Source organism: Numenius arquata, chromosome 2, assembly GCF_964106895.1.
Source record: "Numenius arquata chromosome 2, bNumArq3.hap1.1, whole genome shotgun sequence".
NCBI classification, from domain to species: Eukaryota; Metazoa; Chordata; class Aves; order Charadriiformes; family Scolopacidae; genus Numenius; species Numenius arquata.
Genome location: NC_133577.1, coordinates 25247599 through 25271205, shown reverse-complemented (window position 1 = coordinate 25271205; position 23607 = coordinate 25247599). Strand labels below are relative to the sequence as shown.

Genomic DNA, 23607 nt, shown 5'->3' with positions numbered 1-23607 from the left:
GGTGGAAGTCAAACATCCCTATAAAGCACATACAATGCTAGTTTATAGACACAAAGTCACAACCCATCCATTGCTTCATACTGACAGCACTAGCATAAAACACACTTTGGCACTGGATTTTCATATGTATTTGACAGGAGAGGAACAGTGTGATACAGTGATTGTGGACCTGATAAATGGTTTGATTTCCAGATTTTAAAAGATTGAGTTCAGCGGTTACTGATGTTCTGCTTCAATTTTCCAAAGGTGGACCTGATGCCCTTGGTCTGATCCCTCTCCTCCCTAGGCTCCTCGTTCCAGTTCCCTTACCTCCCTTTGTCCCAGGTTCTCTTAGCCAGCCTCAGCACCCCACTCAAAATATTGTGTCCAATGTAAGTTTTCCCTCTTTTGCCTTACTTTTTACAGCGCCTCCATAGCCACATACTAAGTTCCCAGTTTCCATCTCCTAGTTCACACAAACTTGGTGTGTCACAACCCAGCTGGAAACAAGGTAATGAAGTTTGTTCACTCCTTGCTCCCATCCCTACAGAATTATATATTCAGACAGCATGACTGCACATCAAAGCCAAACAGTACTGACTCTTTCTTATGCAAGAGAGCTAATCAGCTCTCAGAGGCTGCAAGGGTCACAAGTTAGCAAGGAGTTAATTTTTACTGTACTCACAAATAATTGGCCAAGTTGTGCTCCTGTAGTGTGTGTGTTTCAAAGCCATGGGGAACTGTATCAAAGTAGTCATTTCCTATTCCACAGATAAAGCACTTCGTCTACAAGAAAGAATACAGAGCACTTCAACAGTATATATAAACCTGCCCCCTTTGAGAAAAGGCCAACAAAACTGTAACCGTTCTTGAAAATGGCAATGCATCATGTATAATATGTGCTAAACAAAAAGGGTTTTCTTTTAACGATTGGGACTGGATATCTCAGCCAAATAGGAGTCTAACTGCCATCAGAATAGCTTCTTACTGTTTAAAAAAAAATAAAAATCTTTGCCAGCTTTAAGTGAACAGGTATCAGGAGAAAGAATGGCATACAGCCGCCAAAGCTGATTTTTCCCTTTTTTCCTTTAACACTGTAAGTAGCACTTACTGTAACATATAGCAATAGTTACCCCAATGCCTCTTTTGTGCTTGTCCAGTTGAAACTGAATATGCTCAAAGTTTAGATTACAAAACACAGCGCGTTTCCAACATTTTTCTGAGTTCTTATAGTCATACTTAAATGACAAAATAGAAAACCACCAAGTACAGGATATTTTCACACATAGATTAACCAAAGGAAATTACTTCTGAGATGAACTGTAACGTGACAGTGTTAACACACTGTGTTAGAAACCTCTAGGCTGAAGATCCAAAAGACTTATGTAATTCATTATAACATACAGCAACATACAAAGATTTTTCTTGTTTACAAAACTGAAGATATAGGGATTAGTCTAAACTTTAAAAAGTCATAAGAAAATAAGCTGTTAGCCTTTTTTTCTGAATTTTTGTTAACTTATCACTGACAGCAAAAACATGTCCACACTTGATCTGACGGCATTAAAAAATATAAATCCATACAAGGAACCAGAAAACAAACCCAAAATATGCTTAGTTAGAACACCAGTTTAGACAACCTGGGTTTGTGTCCCAGGTTTGCAAGGTAGCAGCTAGCACCTGTCAAAACATAGCATGCATCTTTCACAGGAGGCAGCAAAGAGTAGTAAATGCTATTCAGAACCTGGACACGAGTAGAGCTTTTTCTTCATAAAATTGTCTATAAAGAATTTTATTGGGTACTAACAGAACTACTTACATAAGTTATTATATTTTGATACATACCAAAAAAAAAAGTTAAAAAAAAATTCTCAGTTATTATTTCCATCTAATGAACTGAGGTGTGAGAGTAGAACCTCACCCAGGATATTGTATGATATTGGACCGTGTACAGAACTGTATTTTCCTCTTAGTTTAAAAAATTATTCACTAGATAGATCACATTTTGATTGAAAACAGACATTCAGGAAACCTGAAAATAGGGTATGGTTCAGCACTTGGATGTTCTTACCTCCATGTCTTCCTTAACTTGCTCTTGTTGATCTCTTAACTCACCAAAAGCATCAATAATTAAACCTAAGGTTTAAGTTAAAATGATAGTTAATGTTCAAGAACAGAACTGTGACAAATAATATTTGGAAATCCAGGAGTAACTCTAACAACAAATATTAAACAAGAATCTTGTGCAGAAATAATACAAGCCAATATACATTCTAAATCCACAAAAACAATGCAATTCCTGAAGACAAATGAGCAAGTCAAAGAAAATGGCTACCAGTAACATGGCTGGTGCTACCATTTGGCATTATAAAATGGGATATGCAGACTTCTGTTTTATTCACAATGCTCTAATTTTGATTCACTACATGAAGACGCATGTGGTTTTACAGTGATGGAGGCTTTGCTATAGAAAGAATACTACTGCACATTTAACAGAGTTCAGGGATTTATTACAGGGCAAATGCACAGAGGCCCAGAGCTCTATGCATCCTCTCTTATTATCATTGTCATGTGGTACAAGGTTCCACTGTCAGGGTTCTACAGAAGCAAGAGGTCATTTCAGGGAGATACAGAATGAAGAAAAACTACCACAGTATGGCTCAGATTATAAATTCTCTGTGATTCTCCCTTCATTTACACCAATGCAAATAAGGACCAACTTCACAATCATTACTGACAATACTGTCCTCTAGAACTGATGAATACCGGATGAGAATTATACTCAAAGCTTAACAGCTGAGGACACTACTCTTCAGCCACTCACAAAATGAAGAAACAAAACAGTACAAGATATGTCACTTCAGGCTAGAAAACAATTTGCACCCTCCCCAAGCCCTTGAAAAAATTTGTTGCTTGAGTAACAGTTACAAACAATTTACCACAAGCTCAGAGTCGCCTTCTAAACTTCCTTGTAGGAAGTGAGAAAATCATCATAAATTAGCTGTTAACTGACAACAAGCAATAAGGTATCACTATTTGTAACAGCAACTGGACCTAGCAAAAATCATTACATGCTTTTCCAAAATGAAGTATATACTTCTGTTAATTTGTGCAAACTTTAGTAAGAGATGATCTGGCCATTCCTGACAATCTTTCGAAGGTATAATATGTAAACAGAAGGAGCTTTTAAGTACTTTAGGCAATAATATTAAACACCATTAATACAAACATAATAGAAAAAACCTAGAAAATTCCCCCAATTCAGTACCCACTATGCAGATTACAACAGCAAACCATAATATCAGTCAAGTAGTTTCACTCAAACTCAGAAGCTAACCTGATGGCAACTGACTTTCCATTGTCATTAATCAGGATATAGTAAAGCTGTTTCATAACAAGCACCTTTCTTTACTCTTTGATATCATTCAAGTAAGCAGCCATCACACCAAACAGGGGTTTTTATGTAAGAAAAATTTAAACCTCTTACAGCTATGTTCCAATTTTCACACCACTACTACCAATCTGAAGATTTGCCAGACGGTCAAGAACATCGGATGCTGGCAGGGGGAATATTGACAGCACCCACTACTGATTTTTTCCACAGAAGCTCACAAAGGGTGGGTTATGCTGAAAGACGATTTTAAAGAGATTTCTAATCACTTCTCTTGCCGATTACTTACAGGAGAGTTTTAGAAAGGGCAATGAGAAGATAAAAACTGTAGTGACACAACAAAGAGCTTTTGCTTTTTTTGTTTCCACTGATTCAGTTAGAGCCTGTTGATTTTAACTAGGATATATGGATAAAAGCCAGCTGGGTGAGATTTACTATATAAATCTGTGCTTCATGGTCTGCCCTGGTGTCCTGGTTGAATCTTACGTGTGTGATTACTGTAGATCTTTGATTACTAAGATCTTTGTGCTGCAAAATAACGTTTTCAGTCTCACCGGGGGTTACAAACACGTACCTTGAATAATGGCAAGCAGGATGACAATCACAAAGAAGAAGAAAGTGATGTCAAAGATAATCCGATAGATTTCATATTCGTCTCCTGCTGGATCCTCTATTTCATCACCAATGCCTCCACCTGCACGTACTCCAACGTACATGTGAAACATGTAGCACTAGAAAACACAAAACAAAGGAATATAGAGTTTGTCTGCAGCTAAAAGCAAAAACCATTGTTGCAAATTCAGTAATTGGCAGAACTGGTCTGTGGTCTAGCAACTGTAGTATGTCAAGTTATCTTTTTCTCCCATTTGAGGTTATGTATATTTCTGAGGGAGGTGAAATGCTGCTGTGCAGCTGAAGGTGCAGTGTTTCACGTTCTGTCATTATGTAGCAGTTCAAAAAGATAAAAGGTTCCACTATCTTAAGCCCAGCACACACCATGATTCACATACAATCATTTCAGTAATGTGCAAATAGGAAATTCCGTTACCACCACAGCTGCCTTTTCCATTTTCCTAACTCAAAAGTGAATGACTTTCCCCATCTTTGGTGTCTCAAACAAAAATTTAAAAAAACAAAACAAACAGAAAATCTTTGAGAATGTTTGTGTAGAGAACAGGCTAGTGATTGAAAAAGTCTGAGACTAATACTATGAAACTATGATCTGAAAAGTGGTACAATAGGTCTCTCAGTATAGTTATGTGGGATGCCAACAATGCAAAATTTCCAGTTTATCATGCTATAACTTAATAGAAAATTAGATCACTCTCAGAGGTCTGGAGCAGGGGATTGGTTCTTTTTCTTTAAGTAGCTTTACAAACTACAGTTTCAGGGTTCTCACTCCCTATCAAAAAGTAGTGATGACAACAACCTAACCATACCAAAAATCCATTCTGTTATTTCTATGCCACTCTTACCTCCAAATTTCCTTACGTAAGAAATTGGTATTAGTAACATACAATGCTGAGTGACCAATGGCTGAAAAATATAACAATTTTTAGAGAGAGTTTTTATTTCACCATTCAATCACTAACTTCAAGAGTGAATGTAATGTTAGTTATCTAAAAAGTTTTAAAAGTTATTTTGCTATAACCAAAAATAAAAATATACTCCCTGTATTTTTCTTTTTTTTTTTTTTAGCATCACATTGAAGTCTTACTGCTTTTACAAAAGATAATTCTGATTTTATACCATATCACACATTATTCTAACTCATTCCTGTACAATATGGTAGCCTTTTTGTAAGTGTATTTTCAGAGAATTACAGAGCAGATCAGGTGAGAAGGGACTTTAAGAGGTCTCTGGTCCAAATCTTGCTTCAAGCAGAGTCCACTATAACGTCAGATAAAGTTGCTCTAGGCTTTATCCAGTCAGGTCATTGCCTCTCTGAGCAACCTGATCCACTGCTCGGCTCTCCTCAGTCAGAACACCTTTTTCCACTTTATGTCCATGGTCACCTGCCATGCACTGCTGTAAAGAACCTGTATTTGACTTCCCAGAAATCTCCCTGCAGGCACTGGGGAGCTGCTCTTACACTCCCCCCCGCCCGAAGCTTTCTCTTCTCCAGGCCAAACAAACCCAATTTCCTCACCTCTCCTCCAAGGGCAAGTGCTCCAGCGCCTCACAATTTAGCGGCCCTCCACTGATTTATGCTCCAGTTTATCTATGTCTTTCTTGTACTGAGTGTCCCAAACTGGACAAAACTATACACATACTAGTCTGCTTCCACAGTTTATCTAAATATTGGGCTTTTAAATGGCATAAATTCCCTGGAATTGATTCATATTGCATAACATACTGAAATATATATAACTTCTTGTAGATGATTACTTTTAGAAGGATATTAACAGCAACACATCTTGAAATTCTTTGTGATTTAAGCTCTACGTACCAGCCACAACTGAAAAGCCTGGCACTGTCTCAGTAAGTACAAAATAATTTTCAGTGGTTCTGAGCACAGGAGAGATTTCAGTAACAGAATTGGCAATTGAAGATAACCATGGCAATTCACGCTAAGGGAAACTGATGGATTTCCAAGCTTAAACAAGCATTTCAGTACCTAAATCGCTTATGAAATCCTTGCCTATAACTGACCCTCCTCCTGAATGGCCTGCAGAACCTCAAGATTCAGAAGTACTGCCCTTTAACTGACTCGGCTCAGCTTCACAGCTTGTAGTTGTTTTTCATTTTTTGAGAAACTATAGCAAAGAATACCATTACATTTCTTCTATTCATTTATAGATGTATTTGTTTAACATACACAGGGTATATATATATATATAGTTGTTAGGGATGTTCATTATATTTGTTCCTTTGCCTTTAATTATAGTCTTTCCTGTTTCTGGATAATGATACAACTGCATGAATAGAAAGGACAAGAAAGGTCAGGACAAAAACATAACAGTTTAAGAAAAAAATCCGGAAAGTAAAAAATAAGACTTACTGTTAGCATATCATCACATTTCATGTCTGGCATATCACCATCTTCACTCTTGTTGTAGAACTTGCGGAAAAAATTGAACGCCACTACTGTGTACAAGTATACTACTACCGCCAGTAATCCCACTGTTAGGACAAGCTGGAAGACAAAAATATAGAATGGATATAACACCACCATGGAATTATGCTATACAATTTTCTTTGCAAAAAGAGAATGAAAGTAAAAATAATTTATATTTATTATTAACTTTGTCTCTTTGCATATGTTTGTAATATTTGGTAATATATCTGCATGTTTTCATGCAAAAATTGTGCGTTTCACCTGCTTTATTTTGAAGGAAAACTATTCTTCAGAAACAAAGACAAACCTAGTGGATACATAAGCAATCAAAAAATCTATTAGAACCACAATATGAAAAGCACACAATAATACAAAATTATCTGAAGGTTTATTACCTAAGAATACTAATATTTAATACTACTTACTATATAGTTGCCATATGGTATTTCTACTATTTTAATACCAAAACAACTTTTGTTACATCTATGAGATCACATATAAAACAAATTCCTCCTAATAGTTTAATATCTACCTCAGAGAAGCAGCAATAAATACCCCACTGCTCAACTGTATCATTAAAATTTTGTCTTGAGTTTTACGGAAAGCAGCTGGAAGTGAGCTGCAATATCCTGCAAATTGATATTTCACTTGCACAGCTGCCAGATCTAAAAAGTTCCCCCCCTAAATAATGCCCCCTTACTTGATAGATAATTTGCTAAAAATTCAGGACTATCTTTAAAAGGTGCAGACTGATTTTTTTTCGCTTTTTTGTTCTTTTAAGAATTAAGAATTTAAGAAATTCTGTTCTTTTAAGGGAAAAAGATGCAGCATGTTGATCTTTGCAACTTTTCAAGACAATCTTTTTTATACAAATTAAATATAAGTTTGCCTCAAACTAAAACCAATAACACTTTGTCATGGTAAGTTCATACTTAAGAGTCTTCTATATGTCATGTGCTGCGCTAGCTATTTTGGATATAAAGCGTGTCCATTTAAATGCCTATTACTTTGTAAAAATAGTTGATGAGAACAGTGCATTTGAAAGCAGAGCTAAATTTGCAAAAGAAAGCCTCTCAATCACCTTTTGCATTTATAAAAAATCATTGCTAATGATTTTATATTTCTCTAGTATCAAACTTGCTTAAAACAAAAGAGAATAAAATGAAAACCCCTGAAAAATAAATTGCTGCTCATAAGTTTCCAAATGGCACTTGCCACCAGACTCTTAAAGCACCTACACTGTACACAGTCAGAACTGAAGTTCCATCATACTGTAGCAGCACATAAGTATGCACAACAGAGAAGATCTTTATGTTGCCATTCCCAGCCCACCTGAATAAGAATTATATTAGTTGCCTTGCTGGAAAATCTTATAAGCAGACCAAAGATGGCTTTCTCTGCCCCCACCCCCGCCATTAACAACTGTTTATAAAGGTCTTTAGAACTAGTAAGGCTATCAGACTTGAGGAACACTAAGTCTCAGGCTACATGAAATGACATTTCTACAACAGATCTCAGTAGATGAAAAGCCTTAGTTATTTTCTTTATTTAAATCAGGAATGCAATTTCCAATTTTATAATTTCTTTAATACAAGATTTATTACTATCAAAGAGTTTCTCAAACAGCCCTCTAACAAAAAGAGTAACTGGGTCTCAACTGCATCTTTCTTTAGATGAATCTTGAAAAAATTTTAATCAGTAACTTTATAACACCGTTGCTCAAAACAGCTAGAGACTGCCTAGTCCCGTTTTATTACGGTTACAAATCCCATTGGTTAGTTTTCACACTGACCCAAGTTCTAAATGTCATGACAAAAGAATAATTTTGTCATCAACAGAAAGATAACAGATGACAGTTGATACCTGTTTGCCATTATGGGTCACCGATGACAGGATAGTTCGTAACGTCTTGAATCCCATTGCAATGTCAAGGAGATGAGCAGCAAAGAAAAAATTGTTGTAATGGCCAAGGACTGACATGGTCATGTACCAAGCTAGGTAAAGGAAAGACTAACAAGAAAACAAGTACATCACAAAATCAAACTCAGGACTATTATCTTTAAGTTAATTCACAACACTAAGGAAAGGTAAAAATTGCTTGAATGTGGTTTTCTTTAAATAGAAAACAATGATTTTTTTTTTTACACAGATTTTGCAAGAGATCTTTGAGAATTTTTCATTGTGCAAAAATATTGTCACCAAATACAGAGATCAGAAAGAATGATCAAAACTGACATATTCTAAAATGTAATTTGTAAAAACTAATTTCAAAATTGCTAAAAACTTATTTGTTAAAGTTTCCAATGTAAGAAGTCTTTTCTGATTTAAATGATTTTTTATTTATTAATTTCTAAATAATTACATTAAAATATTAAATCCCCAAGGTGGTTAATGACAAATGAAAGGACTTCACAAGCCACAAAAGGAATTTTATAATTAATTCAAACTACTAAAACTACTACTTAAACATATGTATTATTTTAGTAGTTTACTGTTGCTACAAATGTTAATTTCACCTTTTCCTCTATAATTTAATTTTTATTGGAGTTAAAGACAAGTACATATTTATAAGGGAAATTACAGGCCCTTCTTTAGAAAATAACCTACTCCTGAACAAACTCTCTTTACAGATCATGCTGTCTGTAGATCTGGAGAGTTATCATTTCACTCTTCCTGACTGAAGTCAGATTATACTCATTTTCCAGCAGTCCTAGTTCCAAAATTGTATGTTCCTCAACCATTTTTTCCATCAGTAAAATAAATTGAGTTAGGCAAGTGTTGGGGTTTAGGTTCAGATGGCAACAAAGAACCATGCGTCTGCTCTTTCACCTCCCCCCCCCGCCACCTCCCTTTGAAGTACTTTTGGGTTAAAAAGTGTATATTGCTCTTTAGAATATAAGTGAATATAAGCATATATATACATATATACTGATTAAACTTACATTATCAGTGAAAACAACTCCTAATTTCCACATCTGATACTTAACATCAATGGAATTTAGCCTGTAAAAATAAAGAAAGAAATTGCATCTTATATCAAAATGCGATAGGAAAATATGCAACACAATCTGCAGGAAGAAATACCAAACTCCTACTTGTATTATATGCAACAGTATTTACTCTTTAACACAACCAAAAATTAACACCATTTTTTACACATAAAACTAAAGGCAAAAGACACAAGTTGAACCTCCTGTATAAATATATAAACACTACATAGATATAAGTGGAGCTACTACAATAGAAAAACAGCATTAAATCAAACTTAGATCAAGACCTCTATTCAAATAGTCTACAACCTATTTTAATTAACAATTCATTTTTCCTTCTGAAGTGTATTAGTATACTTGAACAAAAAGGGAAAAGCAGAAGAAATGTAGTAGAAATTTTCTGATTTATGAAAGATTTGACCCTTGCTCTCAAATTTACACAAAGCAGGTCTTTCATACATACATCTTACTTCTACGCAGAAAACATTTCGATGATACAGTAACTCATTTAGGGTAAATTTTTTGACCCTTTATTCACAGTGAATTATATTTTTCTGCCTTCACTGAACTTCCACAGGACTATACATTTAGCTCAGAGCAGGCAGAAGAGCACAGTTATATTAATAATGCTCTGTAAAGACAAAAATAACATAAGCACAGAGACTAACAGTGAATTCTAGAGTCTATTATCTAGTTAAACAAGATTCAACAGACTTTAATTTTCTTTTTTACCATTTCATTTGTTGGGTTTTTTTTTATCTATGCAAAGGCAACAAATTACCAGGTAAACAAATCTAAAACTTCTCATAAGGTGGTGTACGGTGGAGTTGATGACAGTTTACTATGCACACTGATGGCATGGTCAGCAACTGGTTTTGCTTTATTATTCCCTTCATGGTAGAGAGCAACTCTGTAGAAACTAAAGCCTAAGGTTTCACCCGAGTTTCTTCCATGGTAAACTCAGGCCATAGTCACTGGGTGACATCTACTGTCTGACTAGGATTGCAGGGATGATATTTGTATAACAAACGACTACATGCACTAGAGAGATAAAAGTTGCAAGTTTTTTCTAACATGCTTTTATAACAAGGATGGGCAGATGCACCCATAACAAAATTTGCATTTGTACCTTGAAAGAAATTATTAGAATCATGCTAATCTCAAAGGTCCCCAAACTGTGCTATGCTCCAGATACCAAAGAGCACGCAAAGATAGATCTAGCATGCTGCCATTTCACCAAAGACAGGAATGCTTCTTGAACAATCAAATGGCTTCTGCAACAACAATCTAGCACAGCTAAGAGCTGCTGATATCATTTTCATCCACAAGTTATAAGAAAATTTTCTAGCCCCATATTTGAGTTATTGACGAAATCAAAATTTATAAAAAAACTCTGTCCTAGAAGGTAAAAAAAAGGTCAAAAATGTTAAGAACAGTTTCAAATATTTTTCAATAATATATTCGGGTGGTAAAATGAATCAAAACCTCTTGAAATTTATTTCTGAAAATATTACTGTAGCAAGTTAATGTCTTACTATATTCTGACCCAATACCACTCACTTCTAGTGACAGGTATATTCTTGTAACTACATTCCACCTATTAATAGATATATTTGTCTTAATGTATAAAACACCATGGACAGGACTGCTTATGGACAGGCAGGATACTCTCTCATGAAATGGAAATAAAAAAAACAGCACCAGGAAAAATCCTCTATAGTTGATTTAATGTGATGATTTTATATTTTACAAACAGCAGTAGCTGTAGAGCTCCTAAAAATAATGTGAATATTGACCTATATGGAAAAAGGAACTGTTCATTTTTCCATATCTTTATTTTTTAAGGTAAGTCTGATATGGATGGCAAAGCAATAATACATGCATAATACTGTATTCTCCTGTTTATTTCTGCTCGCTACCTTGACCAAGCAGCTCAAAGACTTAGAAGACTATGAGGTTATATAAAAATTAAGCTCTACAGCTGTGAATCAAAAAGTAATAGTATGGTTTCCAGTTTCCCTTGGAATATCATTAATTAGTATGATATTGGATGAATTTCCTAGTCTGAATGAAATTTTACTTGACCTTTTTCTGCATCATTGAACAGGTCATCATACACCATAGTACGTAGTTGTAGTACCTGAGTTTAGTGATGGTGAACGATGGCACAGTGTGAGAACGCACAATTTGAATAAACAGTAAGAAACTTGTGAGAAATTACATCTGGCTGCAACCTGCACTAATATTTCATCACCTTCAACAACACCCAGACTTTTTACAGCTCCTTTCTTAAGGCCAAACAGCTGAATGCAGTAGAAGTATAACATAGTAGGTTTTCAAAAGTTATTCTTTCTTCGCTCAGGCAATCAAATAATACTAATGTTAACTGGAATCAGAAAATTCTGAACTTTTCATCCTGAAACATTTTAATGTTTGTACATCAGAGCTGTTCCAAGCAGCTCCAGGGCATTGCCAGCTGAGCAACAACTATCATTACTTCAAGTTCAAACTGAAAAATAGCCTTGCAGTGGCCTTTAACCTTTTTCCAAAATGACAGACGAACTAAAACTGGGAAGAGTCAGTTTTAATTATTTCGCTCATGTAACTTTCTTAGCAGACATGGAAATGTTCTGTTAAAGGTTCTTTCAGATTGTTTCAGGAGGCTAATCTAACAGAGAAAACAGTTCAGAAAGATAACTCATCTTTCTATAAGAAAAATCATTAATGAAAATATGATCATTCTTACCAATTAATGAGTTTCAGTGTAGGTGTTTAGGAAGATCTGTTAATGTTACTATTTGTACAACAGAAAGCATCCCATCAGATTAGAAACATTCATTATTTATTAATTGGTCAACTAGGTACAAAATATTATCATTTTTATAGCACTGTGTTGAAATAGTGATCCTTTTGTGCTAGGCACTGAACAACATCAGCAGGCGATATGTTATAGAGAATGGTGCCAGTTGACCATTACAAAAAGAAAGCATTGAACCAAAACAAAACAATGAGTTACTCGGTGTCTTTAAGTTATTTGTCTGCCTTGGAGATATAGCAGATAGAATAACTTATTACTTTTAAAGTATCCTACTCAAAGACTCTGCAAGGATCCACTAGGCTTAAGATTCCCAAGGAAATAATCAAAGAAGGAAGTATCTTACGTTACCATCTGTAAATGGAAAGACTTGAAGATGAGTTTCCCACATATAAGCCATTCCTCTCAATGGAACAGGTTGGGAATTTGGACATTATACCTTCACAGTAGCTACACCTGCCTCTCAACCATGAAGCCTGAAGCCACTACCCACTTGCAGATATACACTTTTATTTGGATAAATAGGCACATCCACAGGTTTGTGGTGATATCATATCTGGTGTAAATCTTGGGACTTCAGGTGTAGAAACTACCTCAATTAAAATCCCTTACTTTTTTACCAGCCATTATGGCCAAAAGGCAGGCTGTCACCTGAGGGAAAAGTCTACTAGTTTATCAGACAGCAACACTGTTCTCCAAAGTACTATGTTACTAACAAGGGGGTAACCTCCTCCAGAATCTTCCGAAAACCTAGATTGTTTCTCGTGACAAGGAAGAATAAGACCTTTTAACTTCTCTCACTTTCTGAGGCCAACTGCACTCATTCTTTGTACACTTCACATTTATGATAAGGTTCATGTTCTCATCAAACTATGGAAACCTCACATCTTCCAGGAGAAAGTTCTTTACATTTTTTCTCTTCTTGAAAGGGAAAGAACACGTGAGCACCCAACAGAAGCCTTGCTTATTTTCCACCAAATTAGCCTTATGTCACTGACTGCTGCAGATACTTGAGCTTCAGTTGCCTCATATTGACTCTGACTAGACTAATGACCACAGAACCAAGAACAGCAGTTAGGAAGGTAAAGGGACTGAGAGGTTTATCCTCACTATGACATCTCTGATAAATAACTTTCATATTATTCTCTCAAATATACTTCATCCATGCTGCAGCTAGTTTAACACCATCCACTCCAGAAAGGAAACTTATTCAATGAAAAACCAGTGCACTGTCTCAATCCCAGTGTGCAAAATTTAACTGTCTTTACTATGTTATCCACAGTAAAGCTCCAACTGCATCATCCTCCTTAGTTGGTTGTATTTAAATAATACTGCAATATATTTAAATTATTATTTAAATAGTCAAATACATATTTATAAATTTAAATATATATAACTTAAAAAATACTCAAGACTGCATCCATAAGCTGAAAAGCTCTTCCAGAGTTAAAATATAACAGTACACAGAGGATTTTTTTATGCAGTATATCAGTGGGATGGGCAGGAGCTTCTGAAGGACCATGGTCACTTGCAAGTAGAGTGCTCCGAGTCCCTTGCAGAAAGACAGATGGAAGAAAACCCAGATGGAACGTTGTTTGTCCACAGAAAATGGGAAGAAACAATAGGAGCTAGGGGTCAAGGAGACAGAAGAAAAACCTGGTTCATTTGTACTAGGAATGCTTCATGCTGCATTTCCCTTCTGTGTTGAGAGAGACATAGGTCTGGGCCACCTCCTACTGGTACATGTAGAAGCAGAGGTATTACAACTAGGATCTGTACCAGGTCATACTATTCTCCATTTTTTTGCCCAAAAGTAGTGCAGTAAGAGTTCGACTCCAGAGCTTTTGCCAACTCTCTCTTCATTGCACTGTAAATATATTTCAAATGCTGAATCTGGAATATGCATAAGTTTTAGTAGCTTCATTAGTGTTTCGTTTCTGAAATTGGTAAAAAGTGGATACATGTACCTTCCTGAAGCATATGAATTTTATGTGAATGGTTCTGTAAATTTCTGTCATAGTTGTTTATTTTCCCACAGCATATTCATCTGTTAAAGTACGGAATGATTTCTCCACGAAGAACGTGAAAGACGGATGAGTTCATAATTTTTTTTTTTTTTTTAACATATATAACATGGAGCAGACAGTAGAGATGTAACAAAAAATTGGCATCCTTCAGGCCCGATTCTGAAATTAAATATTTCATCAGCCTTGTGTTAAAATATATTCTATCTATTTGAATATCTTCTTTTATAATGTAGAACTGGAAAAAACATTTTTGCAGTGCCTTACAAAAACCAACAGAAGGAAAACAAAAAACTTCCATTTACAAAACCCTAAGAAGGAAAATGAGTGCAATTGCTCTGAATATCTAGGGATTTTTTTCAAGTTTGTCTCTCAGATTATAGGCAAATACACAGTTTAGGGAAAACTAATCTTCACATCCTTTTATAGTTTATCATCCAACTTCCTAGATTTTACCAGTCACTATCACTTATACTCATTCCATCATTTCTTTATAATCAGAATACACTGTGCCAATTTTGCCCATTCTTTCCAGCTGAGCTCAACTGAGAGAATAATGAAAAGGAGTTTCCAGCCTGGTTGTAATGACACCATCAAAACAGTGGGAATGTGATGCATCCAAGCATCTGTGCACTAAACTAAACCTTCATACATAAAATACAGTGGAGTCCTGCATATATGTTGTTTATAATTAAATAAATTCACTATATCATGCAACTTAAGAATTGATTTATCTTATATAGCTATACATAAAAGAGCAACAAGAACATTCAAATCAGAATGACAAACTGAATGCTTGATTTTAACTTAAGAAAAAACACAAAACATCCCCAAACAAAAAAAAACAATCACATGAACAAACCAGAAGCAAATGCTTACACAGCAGATAAGGAGCTATCCTTCTTTGGTTTCTTCTTTTCTCGAGCATCGCTGAAGTCGAGAGCAGCTTTGTCCATTCCTAATAACTCACTGATCCTGTCACGGCCATAGAACTCACCATATTTATCCATGACCTAAAGTTAGGAGGGATATTCAAGAGAATCAGTTAGGTAGACTAGCAGTTTTTTAGGTTAGTTTCTGAACACAAGAGGTCTAACATACATGATCTTTTTCATCTATTTGTTTCCATCTGTCTATCATATCAGTCAGTAATTTTATTTGTTTTTTCTGCTCAATTGCAATCGATTCAATAGAGGCAAGAGGTAGATGTCAAAGATAAGATGTTCCTACTCATTTAATGACAACAGGAAGAGGAAAGCAACCCAGCAGAAGAATAACTAAATCAGTATCATCACTGCCAGAAAAAAAAGTACACTGGGAGCTCGCACAGGAAAGAGATGTTTTGAATATCCTAGGTACATGAAGAGGTTTGATTAAAATAAGATTTCTCAAAGACAATATTTGACCCTTACTTGTTATTCCTTTCAAGAAAAAAAAAGATACATATTTATCCTGCTTAAAAAGGATTTTTAAATAACCTAAACATCATGATTGGGAATTTTGGGTATTTTTTTCTGTTAAAAGGAAGTATCTCACATTGAAATAGTCATTAAAATGTCCTCGCTTATTAACTAGTTCCATTGCATAATTTTATGAACTTTTTTTTTTAGTTAATAATGCAATGAAACTATAATGCACATAGAATAAGTAGGAATCAAAAGATCTTGAACAGAGATTTACAGCTAAAAATGATTTTCAGTGAATTTGAGCTATCACCCATCTCTTTCTTACGAAATGTTTCATAAGAAACTTTTCTGGAAATGAAGATTTACTTGCTCTCATTCTCACTGAACAAACAGTTCCTTCCTAAATATCTTGTCTCCTCATTTTCAAAAGAATATTCAAAGAAACACAAAATTTTGGATAACAAGATCATAACTGAATGACTCCTGCAGGTGAAGTGGTATTTTATCAGCTTTCAAATAACCAATGTTTTAAATATTTATTGATGTTTTTGCAGATTTTCAGAGACAAGCCCTCTTTTTCACTTGTCTGAAAACAGTGCTTCATGACTGTGGATCATTCACTAAGCTGGGGATTTAAGTATATTTATATACAAATACAAATATATATTAGATATATATATACACACATAAGAAAACATGCTTTGTAAAACACTTTATTTGAAGGCACTTAAATCTATGTGGAGAAGTTCCTCAGCCAAAAATAAAGTACCAAACATTCCACACAATTTAAAACCATGCTCCTTTCCTTTCGATAGGAACCTTCCTTGACCTACTAGATTGACAGAAGCAATGCAGAATTTTTTCCTTCTTTCTGGAGTACTCTGTGCAAGCTACTCCCTCCTCTTTGCTTAGATAGACAGATAGAAATACGTATGTAACAACTTCAAATATGCAAAAAAATAATTTTAACAGCAAAATGAATACAGAACTCAAAGCATTTTTAGACAGGTTCACCTAAAACTGTTCTGAAGCAGAAGAGCTGCTACTATTTAAAAAGACATGTTTCCAAGAGCGTGATTCAAGACTGGCATTAAATGGTGTGAAGGAGGGGTAACTGATCCAACAACATAAACACTCTCTTTTTAAATTATAACCAGACACTAGGAAGAGTATTCTTGTTGTAAACTATGGTACTGTCCTGGTTTGAGGTAAAACAGAACTAATTTTATGTTCAGTAATTTTACTTTTTTAGCTGGGCCTCTTCTAACTAACTAAACTCTGAAAATTAACAGCATATTGTTCAGAAACTGCTCACTCTCATACTGATAAGACCTGATTATACCAAGGAATGGTATGCAGAGAGGCCCTTGCTTATACTTATTGCTATAACAACCAAGGTCAGGTAAATTTGTTATTTGCCCCATTGGAGGGTCGGAAGCGGAAAAGCATAGAGGGGTCACACCTGTAGGGAGGAGCAGACAGGACAGGTGACCCAGAACTGACCAACAGGGTATTCCATCCCATCTGCATCATGCTCAGTATAAAAGATGAGGGATCAAAGGGTCAACTCTCTTCCTTCAATGGCCAACATCTGAGGAGGACCCTGTCTGTTCGTCTGCCTTTGATCCCGATCCGAGCAATCCTGACTCCAGATCCAGAATCCAGCTCCTGTCTATCACCAAGTCCAGCCTGGGGCTTTCCCCTGTGCTTGCTGGTGACGTGATCATCATCCTGGGAGCTTGATAAGGTTTTGTATATACTGTATACTTTTTCTTCTTTACTTTTTTTAAATATTTTTTAATTATTATTTATTATTTCATTATTTATTAATATTTTCATTAGTTTAGTTTTTTTCTAAACTCATAAATCTCTTTTATTTCTTCCTCTCCTCTCTTTTCCTTAGAGGCGGGAGGGAGGGGCCATCTGTCATTCTGATTGGTCAATCTGGTCAAAACCACGACAGGTACGCACGCAGTATTTATTTTCTAAGAGCAATCTGAGAAAACTTTTGACATAACGTTCATAAGAAATGAACATCAACAGTCTCTGCTTACAGAGGACTATTTTTGAGACAAAGAGATTGTTAGGTTACTTGATAAAAGTTCATCTACACAACCACAAAGGAGCACAGACAGATAATGGTTGGGGGAGAGTCCAAAGAATACTCTGCTCAGTTACTCCCAGGCCCATCAGCCCATTAAAGGCCCATCTCCTGAAGCCCAGAGAAGCGCAGGGGCACAATGGCAGGCAGGAACTCAAAGAACAGACTCTCAATGAATAGATAGCATGCCTGGTAGGTACTTCCCAGGGCTGTCCCAGGGGACTCAGCCTCAGTGTCCAGGTATGAAACCCATGGAGACGAATCACTGGGAGTAGTTCTCCAGATCACCTTTCAGACTAAGAGGGCTACTGCCAAGGGATGTAGGATACATTATGGGATGGTGAAAGAAGAGCATTTGGGGATTGCACAGAACTTATTATTGGATGTTATGGGGAGGAAGCAAAGGTGGGAAAAGGGATGGGTTTAGGTGATTTGGGGAGGAAAAAGTGTGAGAAAATAGAGTGATAAGGGACAAAAAAGGCCAGATGCATGTATATAGTTTGTTGGTCAGTACAGTTGTCTGACTATGCCCTGTACCTAAGCATCTCAATCTGTCCTATTTTCTTATCAAAATCCTTTCTAGCCCTCTCCTGGGTGAGGGACTCTCTATTCTGTGTGCATGTATGTGAATACTTAAGTACACACAGACAAAACAATTTACATATATTGTAACATACATACAAGTGTACACAGAAATTCTCCACAGAATTTCATGAACGTATTTAAATTCCTGTTCTATGCCACAAGCTGTATGCAGAAAAAGTTTGAAAAAATAACTATCCAAACAACACAAAAGTAGTTGTAAGCATGAAATGAATAAGGAATTCTGTGTATTTGAAAATGGTAAATACAGAAATCTATACTGAATCAAAAATATATTTCAAAGAAGTGTAGTCTGCATTTCTTCAAACACAAAAATAAACATGTATTAAAACTTCATTTTAACTTCATATATATTTTTAAAAATAAGCCTTACCTTTCTTTTCACAAATTTGTCCCAGTAGTTATTTGGAAAAGACCTGAAAAGCATAGATTAACAAGATTACATTTTAGACAATCATAAGAATATGCAGTAGTTACTAAGACATCATAAAAACTACATACTGGTTTTGTTCTAAGAGATGCTTTGCTGTTGCTCTCACCAGCTAGTCATTTGTGAAGTCATTGGAATGAAAGTTGCTAAATAGCATTCAACTACCATGTCAATGTGGCTGGGAAAGAGTGGCAGAGCCAGTGCCTGCAAACAGGCTTCTAAAGAAGTTGGTTCACACAGTCCCACCAGGCAGAGTTGGGAATTTAAATATGTTTCTAAAGGAGAGCCTTCAAGAGACACTAAAAGGATCCAAAGAACAGTTCACTCTAGAACTGACAACACCACATAATCATCACTGTGCTTGCCAAAAGAAATTCATTGCAATTTCTTTTCCTTTATGGAATAGAAATTATTTTAAAACAAAAAGCTGGGAATGAAAAAGATTAAAAAGTAAACATTAGCATTACAGGTTCCTGAAATATTTGTATGTCCTTGATAGAAATATATCCCTCACAAGTGTTTATTTCAGGCAAGCTGGATGATCAACTATGTAATTGTGGAGCTTGAAGAACAATTCCTTGCAAAACTATAAAAGGATGGAGTATATAAGAAACTCACTGTGTGTTGATTACAAGTCTATCCCACTGTCCCTTAATATCATCTTCTGATGGCTGTTCAGTTATATACAGCCCATCGAATTCCAATTTCCTTGCCACTTCCTTTTCTCTCTTAAAAATAACCAGTGGAACCTGCAATTGAAAAAAATATCAGGAAATATTTAAAATGCACTGACATGCCTGCAAATTTTTAAGAAAAGCTGGTTCTTATGAAATATTAAGTTTGTGCCCTGGTTTGAGAGAGCATCTGCCATTCATTTAGTGGCCAGCCCAGCCTAAACTACGACAGTATGAAAACTGAACACAGCAAAAATAGTATTCAAAAAAATTAAAAGATTTGACAATTGGCCAGAACACTGCAAAGGTATAGATGCGCAAGGACCAGGTCATTCAGAATCACATAACTACAGTACACCACGCAGTTGTAAAAAGATGGCTGAACACCCTGAAAAGGGATCCTTCAAATAAAAACAGTTCATCAGTGCAATGGAGCTATTAAAGACATTAAAAGTGAAAGACAACTAAAATAAAAGTAATTTTTAAATGCTTAGAAATTCTAATTCCAAATGGTATCACACTTTTGGATTGCATTTTGGTACCCAGAAGTGTTAGAGGTTGCCTTTCATTCTGTTAAAGAATTCTTGAGGTTTCACAACATGAGGCAAGGTGGTTTTACAGCAGAGAGTTAAGACTGGAACAAGCGAAAAGAAAAATCCTTAAATCACATTCACATTCCATCTACTTGGTTTGTGCTCTGTTGTTCTTTGCCAGCAGCTGAGATATCTGAGCAGTAAGGATCAGGTTTTACCTACAATTCTCTTTTATCAGCTGGATGACATTCAAAAGTACATCCTGAGAAGGCAGATGTAACTAGTGGTCCCAGTGGAGTGGATTTTTCTTAGAAATCTGTTACCAAAATAAACCCTACTCTTACCTGGAATTATTTCACAAGTCCCCAGAATTCACCCACCCTGTATTACCCACTTTGACTGTATTACTATACAGACATGAGTATAATGAAATAGTAATAATAAAAATTAGACTACTCAAGCAACATGGTGATTGCATTAGATACGATAAAAATAGTTCCAATTTTATTTTCACACTGCTAATTGAGAAAAAAAAAATAGTGGATTTCATGCACAGCAATCTCCAGAAGCAAAAATATCATACACAGACCTGTAGCTATGAAGATTTTTCAGAACTGGAAAGAAGGCAATTCATTATGGCAAATAATGATAATAATGTCTTTCCCTTCTAGTCAGAGAATAAATGTAGTTTGAAAAAAACAGTGTGGGAAAGTAGCATTAAAAAGTCATAGTGTGAAAAAAAAAAGGTACGAGTTGGGAGAAAAGGACATCTCAAAAGCCAGAAATCAAAACTTTCATGCTGCATGCCAACCAGTGAAACAGGAAAATGTGTTTTAGTATTTATTGACCTGCAGAGACACTTAAGGTGGAGATGAAAATCAACCACTTAATGCAGTAGTATGATGACCATTTGCCTCAGCTACAAACGCAGATCATGTCTTCTTAGCATAGAAAAAGTATTATCCATTAAAAGAAAAGAAAAACAGCAAGGACCCTATAAAACCTTAATAAAGGAATGAATTATAATTGTAAAGACAAATGAGCAGCCATACTGGGTCACAGGAAAGGTCCATTTAATTTAGGACTATCTTGCACTTTGACCTATAGTTTTTGCCCCTGGAAGAGTGTAAAAATGGGGGAAGAACATCTCAGAAATACTCCTCAGCTTCAGAGATTTATGGCATTTAGTCTTCCTAAACCAGGAGCAGCATTTTGCCAATAAAGATGGTTTCTTTATTTCTTACAACCTTGACAGAGTTCCTGGCAAAAATATTACCACTAGAGTGTATATTAAAAGTAGACATTGTCTGTAGCCACAACATGCAGTAGCTACATGCTTTTCAAATGACCCAGCTGACAGACTAGTAATGCAGGCTTCTAGCTTCCTCTGGCCACGCGCATTCACAGCTTGCCTTTGACAGTCACAAGCAGCTTCTGATACAGGTCACTGCTGTATTGTCTGGCTGATACGGCAATGGTGCAAACGCTGATCCTATGATCCAGTGTCAGCCCAGCAAATCAGGCTCTGGCCTGTAACATCCTGAATTCACACATCACCTAACATACAATTTCTGTGTACGTTCCACTAACAGAATAATGTTTCCTTACATGGCTCATCAACCTGTGTAAGCAAAATTGCTATGACTTTGTTCCAATTTATACCACTCAATGGACAAAAAAGTTAGCAGCTAGAAGAAAAAACAATGTTCAGTTTTTCTTACTTTCAAACAGTAATACCCTATGATGCAGAAGAATGAGATCACTGTGTGTAGGATGGCCAAAATCCGCAGCGTGGGCTCCATGTAGCCACTGCTTTCTTCCAGGACATAATGCACTGCAATGACCCTCTCATTGTCACTTTCCAGGCTGTCCAACTTGGTATTTTCAGCAGCAGATAACACAGGAACTTCCTTTTCTTCTGTCACAGCAGAGGTGGAGACCTGTTTAAATCACTTGATCTTAATATTGCAGCTGTATTCCTTTGACAGGAGCTTTAGATTACTACAAGATAAGTAGTATAACTGAAAACGATGCCAAGGGCAATATAATTGTGGGGAAATAATTTTTTGCATAAAAAAAAGAGACCTTTTCATCTTCTTACACCATTCTGTGATAGCATGCATTTTCTCTTTTTTTCACTCTCTGTCTATGGTAGCAAATTTGGGCCATGCTGAATTTTATTACCTCAAATTCAAGAAAGAGCATAGCCGTTCTCAGAAGAAACCCAGTAAACTCTTGACATTCCCACATGCAGTCTGTATCAGCAGAGCTGTGCCAGAAACTGATTCAAGTCTAAAGACTCTAGACTTGTATTAACAATACTAAAAGTCTTGACAAAGAAGATCAGTGATATTCTAGGCAGTTTAAGATGATGTGACTTCTCCTTGCTGTACACACCCTCTCAGGGGAGTATAATGGCACAAGAAAACATCTCAGCTGACACGTTGCCAGTGCAGGTTGGGCTTGGCTGGGTCACTGTACTGTGAAGTGCATCTGAGGCACAGATATGCCTTTCAGTCTGCTGCCTCTGTCACAGCACAGAACTTTTGTAAATAGCTATTTGTGTACTGGAAGTCTATTATTACTTCACACAAACACTTCTGCTCTCACCATGTTAGTGGCAGTAGGAAGCAGGTATTTAAACTGTTAGGCTAGGCAGTTTTGCCATAGTACGTTGTCTACAAAACCTGAATGCTTTTCAGTATAAAACTGGAAAAGTAATATTTTGACAAGTTTACCTTATAGAAAAGCAGGATGAAGTTGATGGCAAAAGCAACAAACAACGCCAGCATCCTCATGTTGTAAAAGTTTCGCGCAAAATAATTCTGAAAATAGAAGCAGAACATAAATATACTTTGCCTAATAATGATACCACAATCATTATTAGGTTGTTGCATGTAGGGTTTTTTTGTTTGTTCCCCTGATGGAGATTTTAAATAGCATTATAAATGGGGGCGGGGTGGGGGGGTGGGGAATAAAATATTTTGAGTGATGCATTGTATAAATTCTCTTCTACTCCGTATGTGCAATAACGGATAAAGGACCTTTTGTTTCACTCCATGCAGAAAGGGATGAAGGATTTCTAATTGCTGCTTATATCTTTTCATTATCCTCTAAATACACTTAGAGACAACACAGAGACATCACAATGTAATAGCAGTGTAACAGTAATACAGAAATCTGTCTTCCCTGTACCTCAATATTCTTGCATATGGCAAGTTGCTACTTTTACCAAGAAACAAAAATGTCTGCATATAAGTTTATTTTAAATCTTCTTATATTCAAAAATCAATTGTGTTTCTACCAGTTCAGCAAAAAGTTCATCTGTGACCTAAGTACCATGAGTAGAAAGCTTCTCTTACATTATGATGCTATCAAAAGGATTGCAGAAGTCTACCTTTTCCCTTCTTGACAGTTCACAAACCTTTTTAGAACCATTTTGAATGCTTTAGCTCTCACATGGGAACTCCTCCATTTTTCAGTCCTAACCATAGATGATTATTAGTGAATTATTAAATGAGACTATTAGAAGAAAAAATAAAGAAAATTCACATAACTGCTACGTGATTAGCTTAAAAAGTGAATCTGAGTTCAAAAGTAAAA

At 35.9% G+C, this 23607-nt stretch overlaps 1 protein-coding gene across 1 annotated transcript in view; it reads right to left on the bottom strand.

Moving 5' to 3' along the window:
- RYR2 (ryanodine receptor 2) overlaps window positions 1-23607 on the bottom strand; it is a 440097-nt gene that overhangs the window by 3983 nt on the left and 412507 nt on the right. Inside the window, exons 92-102 of the mRNA XM_074144589.1 lie at window positions 22743-22829; window positions 21726-21944; window positions 19416-19546; window positions 18741-18783; window positions 15137-15270; window positions 9371-9431; window positions 8292-8438; window positions 6372-6506; window positions 3945-4101; window positions 2051-2115; window positions 665-765 (exon numbers count right to left, since the gene is read on the bottom strand). Of these exons, the coding sequence (XP_074000690.1) occupies window positions 665-765; window positions 2051-2115; window positions 3945-4101; window positions 6372-6506; window positions 8292-8438; window positions 9371-9431; window positions 15137-15270; window positions 18741-18783; window positions 19416-19546; window positions 21726-21944; window positions 22743-22829 (1280 nt within the window). The remainder of the gene's footprint in view (window positions 1-664; window positions 766-2050; window positions 2116-3944; window positions 4102-6371; window positions 6507-8291; window positions 8439-9370; window positions 9432-15136; window positions 15271-18740; window positions 18784-19415; window positions 19547-21725; window positions 21945-22742; window positions 22830-23607) is intronic.